This window comes from Meleagris gallopavo, chromosome 14 (genome assembly GCF_905368555.1).
Source record: "Meleagris gallopavo chromosome 14, MGAL_WU_HG_1.1, whole genome shotgun sequence".
NCBI classification, from domain to species: Eukaryota; Metazoa; Chordata; class Aves; order Galliformes; family Phasianidae; genus Meleagris; species Meleagris gallopavo.
In genome coordinates, this window is record NC_139417.1 from 17861609 (window position 1) to 17879612 (window position 18004).

Here is an 18004-nt window from a genome sequence, read left to right on the forward strand (position 1 = left end):
ATTTACCAAATCCCCCAGGCTGTTCCTCCTGAGTTCCTTTTGTGGTCCCTGTGATACCACCAGGGTGGCTCCAGGGTGGCCCCTTCGGTTTACTGCAGAACCAGTAGATGCTATCAGCCTCCTGGCCCATTCTTGGAAGGCTGAAATGGGAATGCAAATAGTCCATGAGAGTAGGGAGCTGTGAGTATTAATGTGTAGCAATTGTGTTAAATCTGTAGAGTGGGACTGTATTTCCAGAACAGTTTTCAGAATTTTTATTTCCTAAATCAAAGAATACGAGCTATAGAACAGTTACGTAGATGTAAAGTTATGTAGATGTAAAGTTATTGGACTTTAATTTTGGCATAACTTCACACTGTAGCCCAGCTATCTTCATTGGGTGCAGCCTTACCTCTGCGTATCACTGATATGCACTTCTTTATTCTGATGGCAACTAGAAGGATGCATAAATAACACAGGAAATTAAATGGTACATTTAAATTACTGTTTTGACAGTAGATGAAATAGCTTGGAAATGCAGATGCCAATATAAAGCATTTCCAGGAGACCCTGGTCAAGCACAGCCTGTACCCAAAGGCAGACTCCATCTTTTCAAGAAAGCCCCTTGCTGCTGGTGGGATACAAAGCCAACATAGAACAGATTTATTCTACTGTCTGCTTTCTTGTTGTTTTGTTGTTCTTTCTTCCCTGCTTTCCACGTGCAGAGCAAAGGTAGGGAGTCAGTGTTGGCATGTGAAGGACGGTGGAGCTTTAGATATGTTTGTCAAAAATTGCATCTTGTTAGTTTCCTTGTCTGCTGCAAACGTGACCACCATCTCATAATTCATGCGAAGAGGGAGATGAACTTAAAGGAAATTAAGGAGCATTTCTGATCTGAGTAGCACTCTCTAGTACAATGTAGGACCTTTTCAGAGGCAAGCTGAGCAACTGGGTAACCTTTAGGACCAGGATCTCAGTGGGTGTTTCTCATTTGTGTCAAGAAAAGAGAAACTTCAAGCTCAGCGAGCTTGAGGCATATTGTTTTGGATTATTCGGGGTTCTGTATTAGCTTTCATCCAGCTGCACAAAGGAGGCACCACCATACAGTGTGTGCCAGTGGGGAACACCCGGGGTGTCTGCTGCATTAGTGCTCAGTTACCAACTGCAAGAGGGCTTTGTAGCACCTCCTGCTGCAGGTGGAAGTCCTGCTGTGTGGCTGCTGCACAGTCGTCTGTGCTGGAAGACTGTGTGTGAATAATGCACCATTTTTGCTGAAAGCAGGAAAAAAAAAATCCAAAAATCTGGGAGTAAACTCATTCTGTTCAAGTCACCCCTAGGGGAAATGTCTGCCCAGGTTTTCAAGATTAAAGTAATAAAATACAATTTTTGAAGTCCTCAGCGTTTTGAATCAAGCAAAAGGTTTCCTTCAAAATGAATGTTTGAAGTGTTTCCTGTAGGAAGACAGTAAACGGGGAGGTTTTATTAAAAGCAGTGCAAAGTCAAGGAGAACTTTTTTTTTTTTTTTTTTTTGGCAACATCATAAAGAAGAGTAATTTGATTTGGGCAGAGAACAGTTGACACCTTGCAGATATTTATAAGAGCCTCTGTTCCCAAGTGGGATGAGTGGCGGATGGGATGGTGCAAGGCATTGGTGCCTATTTGAGGAGGGGATGGAATCAGAGCACAGCAGTGGGCCAGCAGTGTGCCCTGAGGAGCTGAGCAGCTCACATGTCATGAGGGAGGAGGGAGCCCAGCACAGTGCAGGATCCAGGGCTTTTGCAGCTGTGTTTTGGCCAGCGGCGTTTGTAACGCTGCAGGAAAAGCTCTCACAGTCTTGGAGATGCAAGGGAAAGGCCTGAGGAGGAATTGTAGCCATGCAGATAGACAAATCAGTGTGTGTGTGATGGATGGGGGGCAGGAAGGCTTGGCAAGATTTAAACATCATCTCAATATGAGAATCCAGATAGAGATGTCAAAGTCAGAGATGATATGCATAGGTCAGAGATGTGAGTGACAGGCAGAGTGGGGGGGCTTGGGAGGAACACAAGAGCTGCTCACATGTCCTTCTGTTTTTCTTGCTGGCTCCTGTTGTTTTACTTGTCTTCTGCAGACTTAAGCAGATGTTTGACTTCAGTGGGGCTGGTCTGTGTTCTTAAATGAGGCTCAGCAATGTGGTTTCAGAGCGTATGGGAGGCTGTCCCTGTGCAGTGCTAGTGCACGGTCCTGAGGAGCCATCGAAGAGGCTGAGTGTGCACAACCAGACACACCAGCTTTTCCCTCCTGTAACACCAGCGTGGCCGTTGGCAGAGCTGTTCCCTTACAGGAGGCAGCATGCTTCCCCAGTGGACACAAGGTTTGGGTTCATCTTGCCTGTCCTCCGGGTGTACATCTCATCAATGAGTTGAATTCAGAGCAAACCCCACCATGAGGCTCCTCCAGCTGCAGGTGTCCCTACAGCAGCAAAGGTTTATCTGAGAGCTTTTCATCTCGTGAAAAGGATCGTTTCCATTATGGAAATCTTGGAACTGGATCAGGCTGTTTGGTAAGGATGCTCAGGCAGGATCTTGTTTGTTGCCTGCAGTCATAAAGCCCAACCTAAGCTGCTTTCCAGAGGGGAGGCAGACTGGGAGAATGGTAAGATGTTTACATCTAAAACTTTTTTCTAGTGAAGTAGAAATCCCAGTGAAATTTCTGTTCTAAAGGTCAGATTAGAAAGCTTTCATCCTCAGACTTGTAAACCTTTTCTCAAATCAGTGTCTCTAAAATTATTCATTTGAACACCAGCTCTTAAACTAAAATTCTATTAAGCTCTGTATCAAAGGGGTTTTTATTTTGAACCACGGAGCCGGCTGTGTAGTCTTGACACAACGACAAGGACATGGGCAGAGGAACTTAATCTTTGTGTGTTTCTGAAAGGGGTGACATAAAACCCTGCTTTTAAAAAGTCAGGCACAGGTTTTATAGAGACAGTGTTTAGAGATATTAGAGCCATAAATATCTAGAGGCAAATCTTGTCAAGTGTTTCGAGAGCAAAAAGCTTTAATGCTTTTGTGGGTGCTAGTCATCAGTTAAAGTGCTTTCAGCCTGCCTTCTTATAGACAGGCTGTGATTTCTTCAAACCAATGTCCTCTAAAATCTGTAATTGATTGAGATGCACTAGAATCCCATCTTCAAGACTGTATTATGGGCTAAATTAGCATAGTTTATAGTCTGCATCTACTGAAGTGATGTTATTCCGTGGACAGTGATGCAAACGACTTCTTTTCCATCTGGTTGTGTATATTACGCAGGATATCAAACTGTGCTCTGTGCGTATTGGTGGTACTCAGATTTAGTGAAAACACTTTGGAAGAGGACGTACGAGCTTATCTCTCTGTAGAAAGTTCTTTATTCAGTAGGAACAAGGAAGATCTGGCTAATTCCTCTGGTTGCTGTTTCGTTAAACAAAGATGTCTTTGGCAGCCTGTTCTGAATCCCCTTGACATCACACCATGTGGCCTTTAATCAAAAAAAATCCCATTGACTTTGATTCAAGGAGCGAATATGACCTTAAACATCACTCTAAATTTTAGGTTGCTGAAATCATCTTAGAATTATATAAGGGATCTGAGAAGGAAAACTGCATTATGCTTCGTAAACCTTTTTAAGTCATGCTTGAGAATTGACTTCCAGTGTCTTGGCTGTATATGTGTGTACATAAGTGGGTTTTGTGTTTGTTTCACGTAGATGAAGAGGTAACTACACCTCACCTGCATCACTGCACTATTTTCCATCCTTTCTATTGTTGGGGAGCTCAGTGCATGGTTCTGTGGAGTCCATTTAATGTGAATAAGAAGGGTGGAGTTTTGTCTGCTAAGAAGGGCCCCAAACTGACAGTGAACAAATTTATTTCAGTTTTCTGGTGTGTCTGTTGTTAACTTATCACATTCTTTTTGATCCACGTAAGTTTCTTGTCTACAAATGATAGCCAAGACCCAAGTGTGGAATACCAAACACCAGCCCCCATCCGATTCGTGTGGGAAATCATTAACACAATCTAGCCAATACTACTGAATTGCTTGCTCTCGCTTCGTTGGTTCCTTTCTCTGTTATTAAAGGTTTAATACACAAGTTTTATGTTGGTTAGGTTCTTGTTCTTTTGTTATACACAAACCCACTTTTTTTCTCAGTCCCAAAGCTTTCCTTTATTGGAGACTAGACTATGGGTTTGTATTGATAGCTTCAAGAACTCTGTTTTCATCCTGTGTCTTTTCTATCAAAACCTTTGCAATCATCTTGTTTGGGATCCTGTGCTACAATCCTTTGTTTTTCTATCAATCTTATACATCCTCTGTTAAGGTTGAATAACTCACTGTACAGAAATAATAATACATTAGAAGATATAGATAGGCATAGAGATAGAGGTATTATGTTTTGGTAAGTGCTTGCTATTAGCATCAACTCACTACAGCAATATCACTGATATGTTATCAAATTTACTTCACAGAAATCTCTAGAGATAGACTTTAAGTAAAATATAGCATCAGAAAGACAATTTTTTTTCCTCTAAGCCTGAATATTAGTCACTCTTTCTTTTGGAAATTAAAATTCAGTGATGTATAAAGAAGTGATTGTTATATGTGTGTTTTGGCTAGAATACTTAAAGCAGAAATAGTTTTCATCCCAGTTCAGCCAGAATAAGAGTAATAGATAAAAACAGCATTGACAGTGTTTTTCTAATCATTAGGAAAAAATCTTAAATGTAATGACAAAGGGTTCACTAATGGTGTATGAGTTTTTGACAGTATGCCATTCAAAGAGATGTACAGCAGTGCTTCTTTCTACAGGATACAGTCACATAAATTGGCTTTCTAAAAGACATGCAGACACCTGTCACAATCAATTTGAATCATTTACTATTCATGTAGTTTTCCATAATATTTTTTGTTTTCCTATGGTCGTTTTAAAATAGCCCTCTTGCAGAGAGAGGTCTCTCTTTAATTTTGAGGCTGGCATAATTACGAAAGCATTTTGGATCCTAATAATGTTATGCCACACATTAAATAAATAAATAAATAGCCGAAGAAGGAAAAACCATGGAAACACTCCTCTGGCTAACAAAGAAAGGCTAAACAGAGCTTAGCTTTCAGAAAAAATAGGGATCTCTCTGTCAGATCACCAATGACCTGAGACTCACAGCCTCCTAAGGGAAGCCTCATTGTTTCACTCTTGTTCCCAGGGCGTGCTGAGTTCAGCAGCTGAATTATTTCCACATTGTAGTCAAGAATGGGAGTGAAATGGGCCTGGAGTACAAATGCTCTAAATACTCTGCTTGGGTAGATAGCTTAAAAATAGAACAATCAGTGGAGATATAAATGAGATTGTTTGTAAATACTAAAACCACAGGTCTTCTCCCTGCTAGTCATAGTCCATGAACCTGCAGAGCAGTGAGCTAATCTGGTCCTGCTGACGTGCTGGGGCTTTGATGTACCTTCTGAAAACCTTCTTTAATGGAATCATAGAATCAAAGAATGGCCTGGGTTGGAAGGACCTCAAGAATCATGAATCTCCAAGCCCTGTCACAGGCAGGGCCACCAACCTCCACATTTAATACCAGCCCAGGCTGCCCAGGGCCCCATCCAACCTGGCCTCGAACACCTCCAGGGATGGTCGGGGCATCCACAGCCTCTCTGGGCAGCTGTTCCAGCACCTCACGGCTCTCATAGAACAGACTTTCTCTCAGAAGAACAAACTTTGATTCCAAGGCTCACCAAGCAGTTCACTAAATGAAAAAACGTACTGAGTTTGCATGCTGTATTGATCACTTAGGGTAGGTTTACATCCTGCCCACGTCTGATACGCATCGATCATGCAAACAGAAGGACTGTTTCTTGTGGTCATATGCTGCCTCGTGCCGTGAGCATCTGAGTTGTGGAATGACCAGATTTTCACCCAAGCACACGCAGGGATCCTGGCTCTGACCAGAAGTAGTTTCTACCCATATTAGCAGCGCTCAATTCTGGTCATGTTTTGCTTGTTTTCATGTGTAAATATTTTTTATTGAAATTAAGACTCCTTTCTTTCTTGATCTAGGCTGTGATAGATCATTGTAATTGAAGCAATTCCCACCCTAAAAATTTTAATTAAGTTACAGAGATGCCTGCGTGCTAGAATTTAATCAACTTATCTTTTCCAGGCATTGTTTTGCTTCATCACGTCGTCTCCCTTCTGTTTACTAATGCTCAGTGCATTGTATCTAGCATTCAAGCATACTGTTTTACAGTGACCATGTTTCTTATTTCTGATACGGAGTTTGTAACACCCTCTGGGGACCTCGAAATACTTAAAATTTTCCGAGTCCTTACACACTGTGTTGCCAATTCCCAGGAGCAAACCTGTGGGCTGCCCAGGTGTGTTGGTGGCATCTGCTCACCTGCACTTTCCAATGGAAAGATCTGGTGTTGAGAGAAGTGTGGAAGTGTCATAGTCCTCCAAAATGTGCCGAGAGCTTGCTGTCCCAGTAAGTCTTCTGGGCTTTTGTGGTGTGTTTGTGTGGTTGGTTTAGGGGTTTGTTTTATTTTTAATAATATATAAGAACAAAAATCCTAGTCAGGCTCCTTGGGTTTTGGGGGCAAGGCAAGGCAGGGCGGAATGTAGCAGTGAATAAAGCTTCTTGGGGTCACACACAGAACCGAAGTGTTCACACTGTGAATTCAGTGTCCTCCTTCAGCTGCAAGAGTTATTCTTTTTCCTGCTTTCTTATCCCTTTGATTTTTTAATGTTACAAGTACAGATGGTAATTTCTCATTCCCCTCCAGTCAGAGCACTGGATAACTCTGTTTTCTCGGGAAAACAACAGAAACAGGAAAATAAATGTTAGAGTGCTACTCCAGCCTGAAAGCTTCCCATGGGGTGGTACCCAGCAAGCGAGTTTCACTTTTGTCAACCAAGCAGTTCGACCTCACTGCACAGGGAATTCAGCTGTGCCAAATTTCACTGTAATATTTTGCACCCATTTGAGCAGAAGCTTGTAAAAAAATATTTTTGCCCATTTGGCACAGCATGGGAGAGCAGAAGAACCTCTCGAATCAGCTCATCACTAATTTGTACGCTTTGCAGCCGTTCAGCAATATGGAAGCAGCTCCTAAATTCTCAGGAAAGGTTGTGTAGCAAGATGGTGTTTAAATGAAACTTCTTATTAATAATGTCTTTAGGACGTAGTGATATTATTATTGCTAATTCATGTTACTATTTAGGTATTGCACAAATAAATTTAAAGCGTGAAGGGATCAGAATCATCAGCCCAATCAGTTTGATGAGACATTAGCTTTTTTATGATTACCTTAATCTTGCTATTTCTTTCAGAGCCCGTTTTTAAGCACATGCATGAGGCTTTCCAGAATTGACAACTGACTTAAAAAACTCAATAGTTTGCACTGGGATTGGTAATGATGAATGCTTTGCTTTGTTTGCCGCCTCACATTGATTTTGACCATTCTTCCATCATTTCTTAGTTGATCATCCAAGCAGATTGCTCTTGGTAGCAATCCTTTCCTTTTCCTGTCATAAATATACGGCTGTTTTGTCAACAAATTGGGTTATTTCCTCCCCGCAGAAAAAATTAGGGGACAAAGTCTGCATTTAAACAACTGAGTTGTGCACTTGCTCTCCACGCTGCTGTAATCAGGAGTTGCTGGATCACCAAGGTGGCTGTTCCTTATGATTGGTAATGAAAGGTCTCTCCCATTCCCTCCCTGGTGATTAACTGAAGCATTCCCTGGAGCGCTGTTCAAGTGGGCTTAACCACGCAGGCTGAGAGCTGATGCAGTTTCTCTTTCTTACCTTCCAAAGCAGGCCTGTGTTTGGCTGTTGTAGAATTCAGAACTGAAAACAGAATTCAGTGCAAGGTCTGAAGTGTTCTGTGTGCTTATATATGTGTGGATGGGTATGCATGTGGCATAATGGATTGTGCAAAGGCAAAGGAAGGTCTATTTAACGTGTATAAGACATAAGTAAACTGCATACAAATAATCTTTCGTATTATATATTATCTAAGACTTAGAAATTGTTCTTCTGTTTTCTTCCATATCTGTGGACTACATCGGAAGTGACTTTATTCTTACTACATGTGACCTTGAGTCTTTGTGAGGACCTCTGCATCCATCTCTCTCTACTTAGAGTTTGAGCAAACACATGCAAACCTGCTGCTAAATTGGCACCCAGATTAAATTTGGATCAGTTTTGAACTCAAGCCCAATTGTGTGCACCCATTTTGCCCAAGTTCAAAAAATCTTAGAATCACAGAATCATTACAGTTGGAAAAGACCTCTAAGATCTCCCAGTCCAACCACCAACCCATCCCACCATGCCCATAAAGTTGTTAGATTTTCCAGCAGAGCTGGCTGATGCAAATGGCTGCATGACCGTAGTTTGGTTCTGTCTGTGAATTGGAGTGGGAGGCAGGCAGGTCAGTAACTGTTTAATTCAGACTGTCTCTGTTTTCACAAATAATTGAGTTTTTATGCATGCAGCATCTTTTTAAAATCACGCAATATTTATCAACTGAACTGCAAATCTTAAAGCTGGAGTGGATGAATGAAGCTGGAGTGAAACAATGAACTTAGAGCATAGCGTATGCCAGACCTGTGCTGGAGATCTCCTGATGCCTGCTAGCACTAAGAAAATTCCTGCTTGTTGTTTCCAATGCAGTTCCTTCCCTTTTTGCCTGTATGTTGTCCTTAATGTGACTTCAGCAGGATGTGTCCGTGAGCAGGGCTCCCGGCATAACAGGAACCACTGATCTGTCTGATTACCCAGCTCTCACAAGTCTGATTTGTATTTTTTTTCACTACTAATTTACTATGGTGAGAGTGAAGATCTGCTCTCAGGGGGGCAGGAGGGGCTGTGGTTTCAGTGGGTACCACAGGGGCATCCTCAGCTCCAGCTCAGACTGCTCCAAGGTGACGACCTGCACGCTCATCTGTCTGAAATAAAGCAGTGATTTCTCCTGATTTCTTTTCTTATGTATGCACAGTAGTGCTTCCAAAATCCATTTTCAACAGGGGATAAAAATCAAGGCTTAATTTTTTGCCCTTTTAACATTTGAATGATGTTCCTGCTAATTCTTGCTGTTAAATATTTATCGCCCATGTTTCCTCTGGTTCCCAACTGCACTGACAACAGGTTTGCAATCTCCAAACCATGGCTCAGCCATACTGAGAGCTGAAGAAATGGAAATTGAAATGCAAGGGACTGTTAAAAGGCTGCTGAAGCGACTGCTGAAGTGTGTTGTGCTCCCGCAGCAGCCCACGGTGCTGCTCAGTGCCTGGTGCTGAGCTCATGCAGCATCACCTCCTAGCAAGTCTCTTGAATTCAGCGAGCAAAGCAAGAGGGAGCTGCTTTTCTGCAGCATGTGGCCCCTGGAGGAGAGCAAAGGGAGAGAGGTGGAAGGAGGAATGGAATTTAATTAAAGCACTGTGTGGCTAACATAGTTATTAATGAGAGACTTCCTTGTGGGAAAGGAAGGGTTTCTGCACATGGGTTGCAAGGGCATGAGTAACAAGTTTCCTGAGGGGAAAGAGAACTGGGTTAAGGCAGTAATTCTTCTTAAATGTATAGGAACTTTCTAGCAGCGTTATGGGTTGCTGGAGTTTTCTCCAGGCATTTCTTTTGCCCTGAGTAAATCGACACTTTGTCCACTTCCCATCTTACGGCCTTGGGAACATTTTATAATCCTTTTGCTACTTCAGCAGCAGGCTGCTGCTGCTCTGTAGCCCACCCAGTTCCACAAACCTCTCATGCAAGCTGACGCTCGCTTTGTTTCCTTGTCATGCAGCAGAATCCTAATAAACCTTCTGTCCTTCCGGTTAGAAAAAAACAATTCCTTTAATTGAGTTATTTCTCTTGGCAGATCTCGAGAACTTCAAGACCAGAGTAAGAAGCACAGTGTCCGTCCGCCAGGGCCAGGGCATGGTGCTGCTGTGCGGACCGCCACCGCACTCTGGAGGTAAGGCAACTGCTTCTCTTGCTTTGAGGATGCAGAGGCAATGTGAAAGGTTTTCATTCTCAGGATACGCTTCAGAAGGTTCAGAGAACAGCTCTGTGGTGGTGCCTGCCTGAAGGGTTGGTTCTAAGTGGTGGTGTTGAGCAAAGAAACTGGGAGATCCCTAGTTGGGTATGAGTGCAGAGAAAGATCTTAGCTGCACCGTATCCAGGTATGTGCATAGGAGACAAGCCGAGGCAAACCAGAGCAGTATGTGCATGTGGAGAACACATGGATGAGACTTTGTGGAACTGTCAGAGCCTTTTAATATGTGACCTATGTGTATCTTCTGAAAAATAGGCTGGAGATTGTTGACAGAGCTACTTCTGTGCATGATCTTCTCAGTATTATTTTCATTTCTAAGACACTTGTGGCCTGTGTTTTTTTCTCCTGGATGCTCAGCAATCGTCCAGGCCTCATATGATTTATTTCTGGAAAGACAGTACATGCTCTTCCTACTGTTTTTATAGGAGAAAGAGGCAAAGCAGAGTGGTATATAGCAGAGGAGGAAATACCATGACAGCAAATTATATATTTGCAACCTTTTAATCTGAGTTGCCATAAGGTTTTAAGTATATCACAAGGGCTGTATTACGTTCTTTGTGTACCTTCTGAATGTTAACACCAAGAGACTGCAATAGTTGCTGCATGTGCATACCCTAAAATGACGTGTTCAGAGAGCATGTGGTGTCTGTCAGATGCCATTCTTTGCCGGGAGCCAACAGCACAAATATCAGTGTTCATAGCAAGAAGGTTTATGAGGATTTTGCACTTATGACCCTAAGGAAGACAGCATTTTCTCACTGGTATTTGTGGCCTGTGACCACCAACCAGCACTCAGCAAGCAGCCGTTGCAGCCTGCTGTTGTGATGGGAGGGATTTTGGTGCATCGTTGGCATCTGGTCATCTTTCAGTCATCATATTTCATGTTTCTCCATCCCTTTTAAAGGAATTTCCAATCATTCTTTGACATCTGCCTGTCCTTTGAAAGCTTGCTCGCCAACTGGATGAGAGTTGCCCAACAGCATCTTAGGGTGACAGGAGGTGAGCATGTTTCTGGTGCCCAGAAAGACAGGAAACTGAAGGGCAGTTATTTCCTTCTGTTGTTTGGATGAGAGATGTCTTCCTACATGGCCACATTCTACCGTCTGCTCTATTACAGCTAGTAAATTATCTTAATTGTATCAAGCCAGATCCACAATTAGTCTAAATTGCTACTATTGGAGCGTTGTAACCAAGCTGGGCTGCTGTACACCCGTGGTGGTTTTCTGGTTTGCATAGAAAGTGTTTTGTGGAAAGTCAAAATAGTTCCATGTAATTGAGAGTGAGACCCTTGTTCTGCAGGAATTAATCTTCTCTCTGGAAATAATTTCATTTTCTTTTCCTTCCTCCCAAGGTTAGAAATAACGATGAGTTTTAGAAGTCACAACTGCAACGTTAATGCTTTTCAGTCATGTGCGTTGCTCTCCGTATGTCTCCCAGCGTAATAGAAACTATTTGGTCTCTAGCAGTTACTGCACAATTACCACAGCTATCTCCTGTTCCAGCTCTGGGCAGATGGAGCTTCATAAGAGAATATCAGATGTCGCTGGGAATGAACTGCGTATCAGAAAATCGCAGCGTTTCGTTGGCAGCTCCCATCCCAGAGCTCTGAGGCAGCGTTTGCAAAGCAAAGCTGCAGAGATCAGCTCCTGCCCGTGCCTCCCCGTGCTGCCTCCGAGTGTAACTTTGCAATGCTTCGACGTTGTGGTGCAGCAATCAGGTTAGAAGTGAGGAGTAATGCATCGAGTTGAAAGTGTGAGTGGCAATTAAGATGGAGGAAACACAATTACTTATTTTGGAATTTGATTATGACAGCAAAGCTAACTTCACCATCCTTCCAAAAGTGCCTGGAGACATTCATGACCAGCACAGAAGCATAGGGACTGTCTGGGGAAGAATTCTACATCATGGCTTTTTAAATTTTTTTTTTTTTTTTACTGTAACTTCTATTCTGCATTTAAAATTTCATATAAAAAAAATAAAAATAAAAGAGCAGGCGGAACAATTCAGCTGGAAGATAGCTGTTGCTTTGATTGGGGGCATTCAGGAAAATGAAAGAAGCCTGAAAAGAACGAGAAACCAAGACCTGGCCTGTTGTTAAGCACTGGGTGTAGGTTATTCCTCTGGGTGCCGGAGGTGCAGGCGCAACAATTCCCTCCTGATAGGAGAAACTCCCAGTTGTGTGGGGGATCAGCTGCAGTTTTCCCTCAGTTTTGGGGTGACTCAGGTGGCAGTGCTCCGGGCTGCCCTCGTCTGTGCAAATTCAGTAATAGAAATCTGTTAGAAGGGAATCATTCATTGTCCACTGCTGTGTCATTGGTCATCTTGGCGTTGTTGTACTAAAATTCAAACATCTGTCTGCTTCTAGACCTTCATCCTTTGGGCTGTAATTCACTGCTTGGAAATACGCATTTTTAAAGAGCTGGCGTTTGAAAGTGGAGTTATGTCAGCCTACATACGTTAGTTGTTGAGAGGTTTTTTCTTCATAATGCTGCCAAATACAAAGCTTCTTATTACTCAGGTGTTACTAGGAATTCATCTTGAAAGCAAGTCCAGATAGTTAACAGATATTTCCACCATCATAAAGTGGACCACGTAGGGCTTGTGAGGGTAGCATGGGCATCTCCATGAATTGCCCCAGTTTTTATTGTAATGCAGCTTGGAGGTTCAACATATGAATCCAGGCTGCTTTCCTCCTCACTCCGTTAAGACGAAATGAGCTGTGCATTGCAGTACATTTCCAGCAGGGAGCCGCTGTTTTGTCAGGCCGGTGCATCCTGGTGTTCCACTGTGTTAAGCAGCATCGTGATGTAAGAGCCTCCTATGATGAAGTGCTTGCTGAGTGCTGGAAATTGGGAAAATAAATGTTTATCTGCAGCTCAGGAAGTTGCTGAGCTGAAAAAGAACAAATGCAAATCAAACATTTGCTTCGGTTGTAATTTCTCCTTTTGGAGCCTGAGCCCCTAAAGCCCATCCTGCTGTATTGATGGCATCTTGTCTGCTTTAAGTTTTTAATTACTTTTCTCCCCTTCTCTACTTGTTCTCTTGCACTAAAGTGTAAGAAATAGTAGGAAAATGCCTGCCTGTGTTGTTAGCATTTGTCTGAAATAATTATCTGGAGCATGTAGGATTCTCCCTCGTTCTTTCCACTGCTTTTTTAATCAAAACTTAATGATGGTCGTGTGTCAGCCAGTCTGTGAACCTCTATGGAAACGTAATGTAAGAGTAAATATTGGTGTGGGAACGTGGCATGAGGTGCACATATAATAGCACGATGAGCAACAGGAGAAGTGTAAGCAGTCAAGCTGTAGACAAGAAAAGATGATTGAAAGTCCTAAATGTATTTGTGTAATTCCAATTTGGCTTCAGTGAGCGTTCATTGTGTATGTGATCCAGAGATTATACGTGATGAAGCACAGGATTTAACCCAGGGTTTGAATAAGAGTATAGATATTTGTGGAAGGGCTGCAGGAATACTCTCACCTGCATGGTTTCTTCTGGAGATGAGCTCTGTTACAACTGAGGATGACTTAGGATGATCCCCTGAAACATCATAAAACCTTCCCAGCCCTTATGGGCTTACAGCCACACCGGGATCCCAATGGCAGCTGCTGCACAGTACGGCAGCGTTCGTTAGGCACTTCTACCTGACAGAGCTTATTAAGTGCTTAAACCACATGCAGTAACAGTTTTGGAAACGTAAGGAACATCAGAAAGTTCTCATGACTGTTTCAGTGAGCCCTGGGTATGGTATCTCAGCACTCCTCAGGATGAGCAGTGTGATTTGGGTGCCATAAAAACAATGCTGTGTTGCTATATGTTCTCAAAGCTCTTCTAGATCAATACTCCCTGCTGCCTTTCTTCCCAAGAGCTGCATGAATAATTGATCTGGGGGCCTTGCTAGCTAAAACGAAAACAAATATACAGAAAATAAGTTGGGTTTGTCCAGAGCGTTTCATTCCATATTAAGCCTTTTTATTACATTTAGGTATATTTAGAAACAGTGAAGCATTTTGAAATGTCAGATGGACTGTTTACTTTTAAAGCTGTTAGTGAAAACATTTTTACTTTGTTTGGATTTTGGTTTGGGTTTTTTATGACACTGTTAATCAAGCTTGGCAAGATACGTTTATTGGGAAGATAAGAGAAGAAAAATAAGAGCACCCTCACCCCTTTCCAGCCAAAAAAAAAATCCATATAGCACAAAATAAAGCAAGTCCTCTCTTGTGTTTCTCAGGGCTCTGAACACAAGTCTGTAGGGAATGAGCCCAGGGATTATCTGGAGGTCACTGTGCTGTTGACTTGATCTCCAAAATATGAACGATCAGAACATTTTTAATGCCAAATAGCTGTTTTTCTTAAAGTGTGTGGGAACTGAGTTATTGAGCTGCGACTTTAGTCGGATTCATTTGGTGCTCAGGGCAGGATTCATTAATGTTTTACTACTACTGTCATCCTTGGTGTTTCATTGTGAGCCTGGATACTAAAGCAAAAGTCATAGGAAGGTGTGCAAGTTTCACATGGCCATTGGTAGCACATCCATAAACATGTAGAAGACCAAGCTTGTAAACTCAGCCTTAAAACCCGTCCTGTCCCTGTCTGGGGGGAGATAAATGAATTTGGCTTTGGGACATTTATTTCTTCACTTTTTTTTTTTCTGCTTCCCTAGATTTTCTTATCTTTATGGAAGATCTGTATACACAACGCTCTCATGACATCTGCCTTCCTGCCTTTGTGAGAAAATCCCATAGAATAAAGGATTTTCAATTTCCAAGCGCGGTGGGAAGTGATGACTGTATGTGGAAAAGTGTCTCTGGATTACTCAGCTATTTAAACGTGTTCTTTGCATTCTCCAGAGGCATGGTGCATTCTGAGGTCTGCTTTTTCATAGCCTGTACCACCACACCTATTGCTTTTTTCCTCACTCAGTTTATCTCGGTAATCTATGGAAAGAAATAAACTGTCTGATAGCTTCTTTGGGTGGCTTAGATATGCTTAAAGTGCTTGAATGTGCACTGTAAACTTGCTGACATTTCAATAGGATATCCTGTCCCCCTGCCCACGTGCCTACGGCCACTGAAGATGGTGCCCCAGGTCCTTCTGTGCCATCATTTGTTTCTGTAGAAAAGCCCTAGACAGAACTGCTTAGTTTTGAAGGTATTTGTCCTTATTATTACACAAAAACAAAAGCCAGAGAAAAAGTTGTCCATCTCTTTGCAGCACCCGTTTTCTAGATGTGCTTCTGGATGTCCATCTCCCCAAAGAGGAGGGGATTTATTAAGGTTCACTTGTTCAAATGCCATTACTGCTGTTGGAAATACACCCGTGTAGTCTCTGTCTGTGAGCCGAAATGTTGACAGAGAGTTATTTTCACATCTTTTCATGTAATGGATGTGTTCAGGTTTTTCCTGCTCTCTCCTGCCTTTCTTCCCCTGATAGCTGAGAGAACTTTTAGTTCTGTTGCACAGCTTAATCGAGTAGAACTAACGAAATTTTAGCATTTGACAGAAGAGATGGCAATTCTGATTTCATCTCAATCTCAGCCTTTCATGCTGTATGGTAGGTAGTGAAGTGTAGACACCAGGCATGTTTTCAGAAAGCACTTTACTGATTACACTGGTGCTAAGACCACTTCTGTGCTCTGCAGAAAAAATGATTAGTGCCTGGCTTCTCCTCTGGTCACATTTTCTCTCCTTTTATCTTTTTTTTTTTTTTTTTTTTTAAGCAATGATGGGCACTTCGATGGCTGGAAACAGTGGAAATGTTTGGGCTGTAAGTATGGCTGATAGGATTTTCAGCCATTTCCATGCCATCACTAGAGCAATGTATGGGAGCCTTCCCCTCGAGCAGGTTAGAGTTGTTGGTCGTATTCTCCATTGCTGCCCTTAGAGTCAACATTAAGCAAAGCTGACGTTAAAACTCTGACAAGTATTTAAACAGTCAGCCTTGAAAAAACAACGGAATGGGGAAAAAAAAGGTATCTTTAAATCACTGACAGCCAGAGAGGCCAAGGATGTTTCCATCTCATGTCTGCCTGACTGCAGCTGATGATTTCGTTCCGTCCAAGCTGTGCTGGCCTGCTCTGCCTGCTGTGCAGCATCGATGCCAGTGAGAACTGCTGGATGCTGTGGGTCTAAGCATGCGTTCCTGGAAGTGTTAAATCAGCTTCTCAGTGCTGGATCCTTCTCTTATGACACATTCCCATTAAGGTGATATCCTTAGAGGAATGAAAAATTTGAATCGGACAAGTACCATTGCTTTTCTGTATTTGTTGGAATGACAGTGCTTATCTGCCCTGTGTCTTGCATGCCAGGTGATCTGGGCTGTTTTATGTCCCCATCCCACTTCACCACACTAACCTAAATATTCAACCTTTGCTTCCCTGCAGTTCCTTCCAGTGCAGTGTGCTCAGAGGTTTGTAAAGATGTACTTCTTGCACTTCTTGTACTTCTTCCAAAAGCCCAGAGCTGTTCTCTTGCCTTTTGCCAAGGATACTGCTATACTACCCCACATCTTCCTTCTTGAGGCATTAATAGTTTCTCTTCTTTCATTCCTATCTTAGTGTCTTTATAAACCTTTGCTGCTTGGTTGAATTTGTTCCGATTAGCGAGAAGTTAATTTAGAGAGGAGCATCTCACAGGCAACATGGTTATAAAAGTACCATTTCTCCAGGAAACCAAGCAAAAACTCTGCAAAGCTGGTGGCAAGTGTTGATTCACTGCTTTAACTCTTTCTCAAAATGCTACCAGGTCATTGAGCAGTCTTCGTGGGTTGCTACAAAGGCTGAAGCCAAAGCAGGTGCAGATAAAGCAGGCTGCAGAAGAAAAGATGGAAGTATTTTGCATTAGTACAGAGCAGTGGAGGTCCTGGCTTGTTTGAAACCACCCAGCAGTGGTGGTGGAGCAATGCTGAAGTAGAATTGTGTTCTCCACAGGCTGAGGCTCAGCCCAGAAGTGTCTTTCTTGGAACAGGAATAAAAAATAAAACTAAATTGAGGCAAGATCTAAGTGTTGCAGAGTGAGTATTGCAGATATGCTGGCAGTGGAAAACAGTGCCAGGCAATCACAAATCACAAAAAAAAAAAACCTTTTCAAGCTTTTCCAAGGTTGTTTGGCTTAACTGGTGCATATCTTGGACCTTAAAGTGACACCTGGTCCATGTTGTTTCATATATGTAAGGTAGCATCAAATAGGCTTTGAGGGAAACAGTGCAGCACTAAAAATACCCGACTCTCCTAAGAGGAGAAATTGATTAATAGTGACCACCAGCCACACATCCCCACGCAGCAGTTAGATTTGTATGTACAAATAAGTGCCAGCATTTAAAAGCAAGTATGCTGTTGTGCTCTAAACCTCCAAGTGACCAGAAAATGATGTCCCCACAGCTACCTGTTGTGAGCAGCATCAATGTGCACCTCAGAGGCAGGATCCCCCAGCCACTGAAGAGGAGTAACCCTGCTGTAAGCTATGCTGGTTCTCAGCAGCCTGGCAGCACTTCTGAACAGTGCAGCATTATCTGATGCTCTCCTCTCTGCAGCAACATGGCAGTGAGTGTGGAGCTGCAGGAGAGCAACGTGCTTTGTGCAGGGCTCCATGTGCTGAAGGTTATTGCAGTTCAGGAAAAGAAGTTTCATTAAACTTAGATCCAGGCATATGAAACTCATTTAAATAAGAAGTGATTGAGAGTTGTAGCTTCCATTCAGAGTGCATCTCCCATCATTTATTTTTTACATTACACCACGGTCAGCGTTTAAATTATTAAGAGCAAGAAAAGCTTCTCAGGGGATAGAAATGGATGACATTAAAATTAATCTGACATGATCCTTTCTCTAAAACTGCTGATTCAGCATGTGTATAGGTTTATCAACATATGTAGTGGTAGAGAGCAAGATAAATTATTCCTAAATTTGGACGAGGGAAATGTGCTTTTGTAACTCACTCACTATTCTTATTTTCTGCCTAC

At 42.5% G+C, this 18004-nt stretch overlaps 1 protein-coding gene across 3 annotated transcripts in view; it reads left to right on the top strand.

Moving 5' to 3' along the window:
- The window catches only part of LOC100541983 (contactin-4), a 249894-nt gene that overhangs the window by 156721 nt on the left and 75169 nt on the right, over positions 1-18004 (top strand). For all 3 annotated transcript variants that reach the window (XM_085235518.1, XM_085235519.1, XM_085235517.1), the window contains exon 6: positions 9869-9964. In XM_085235518.1, the coding sequence (XP_085091644.1) occupies positions 9869-9964 (96 nt within the window). The remainder of the gene's footprint in view (positions 1-9868; positions 9965-18004) is intronic.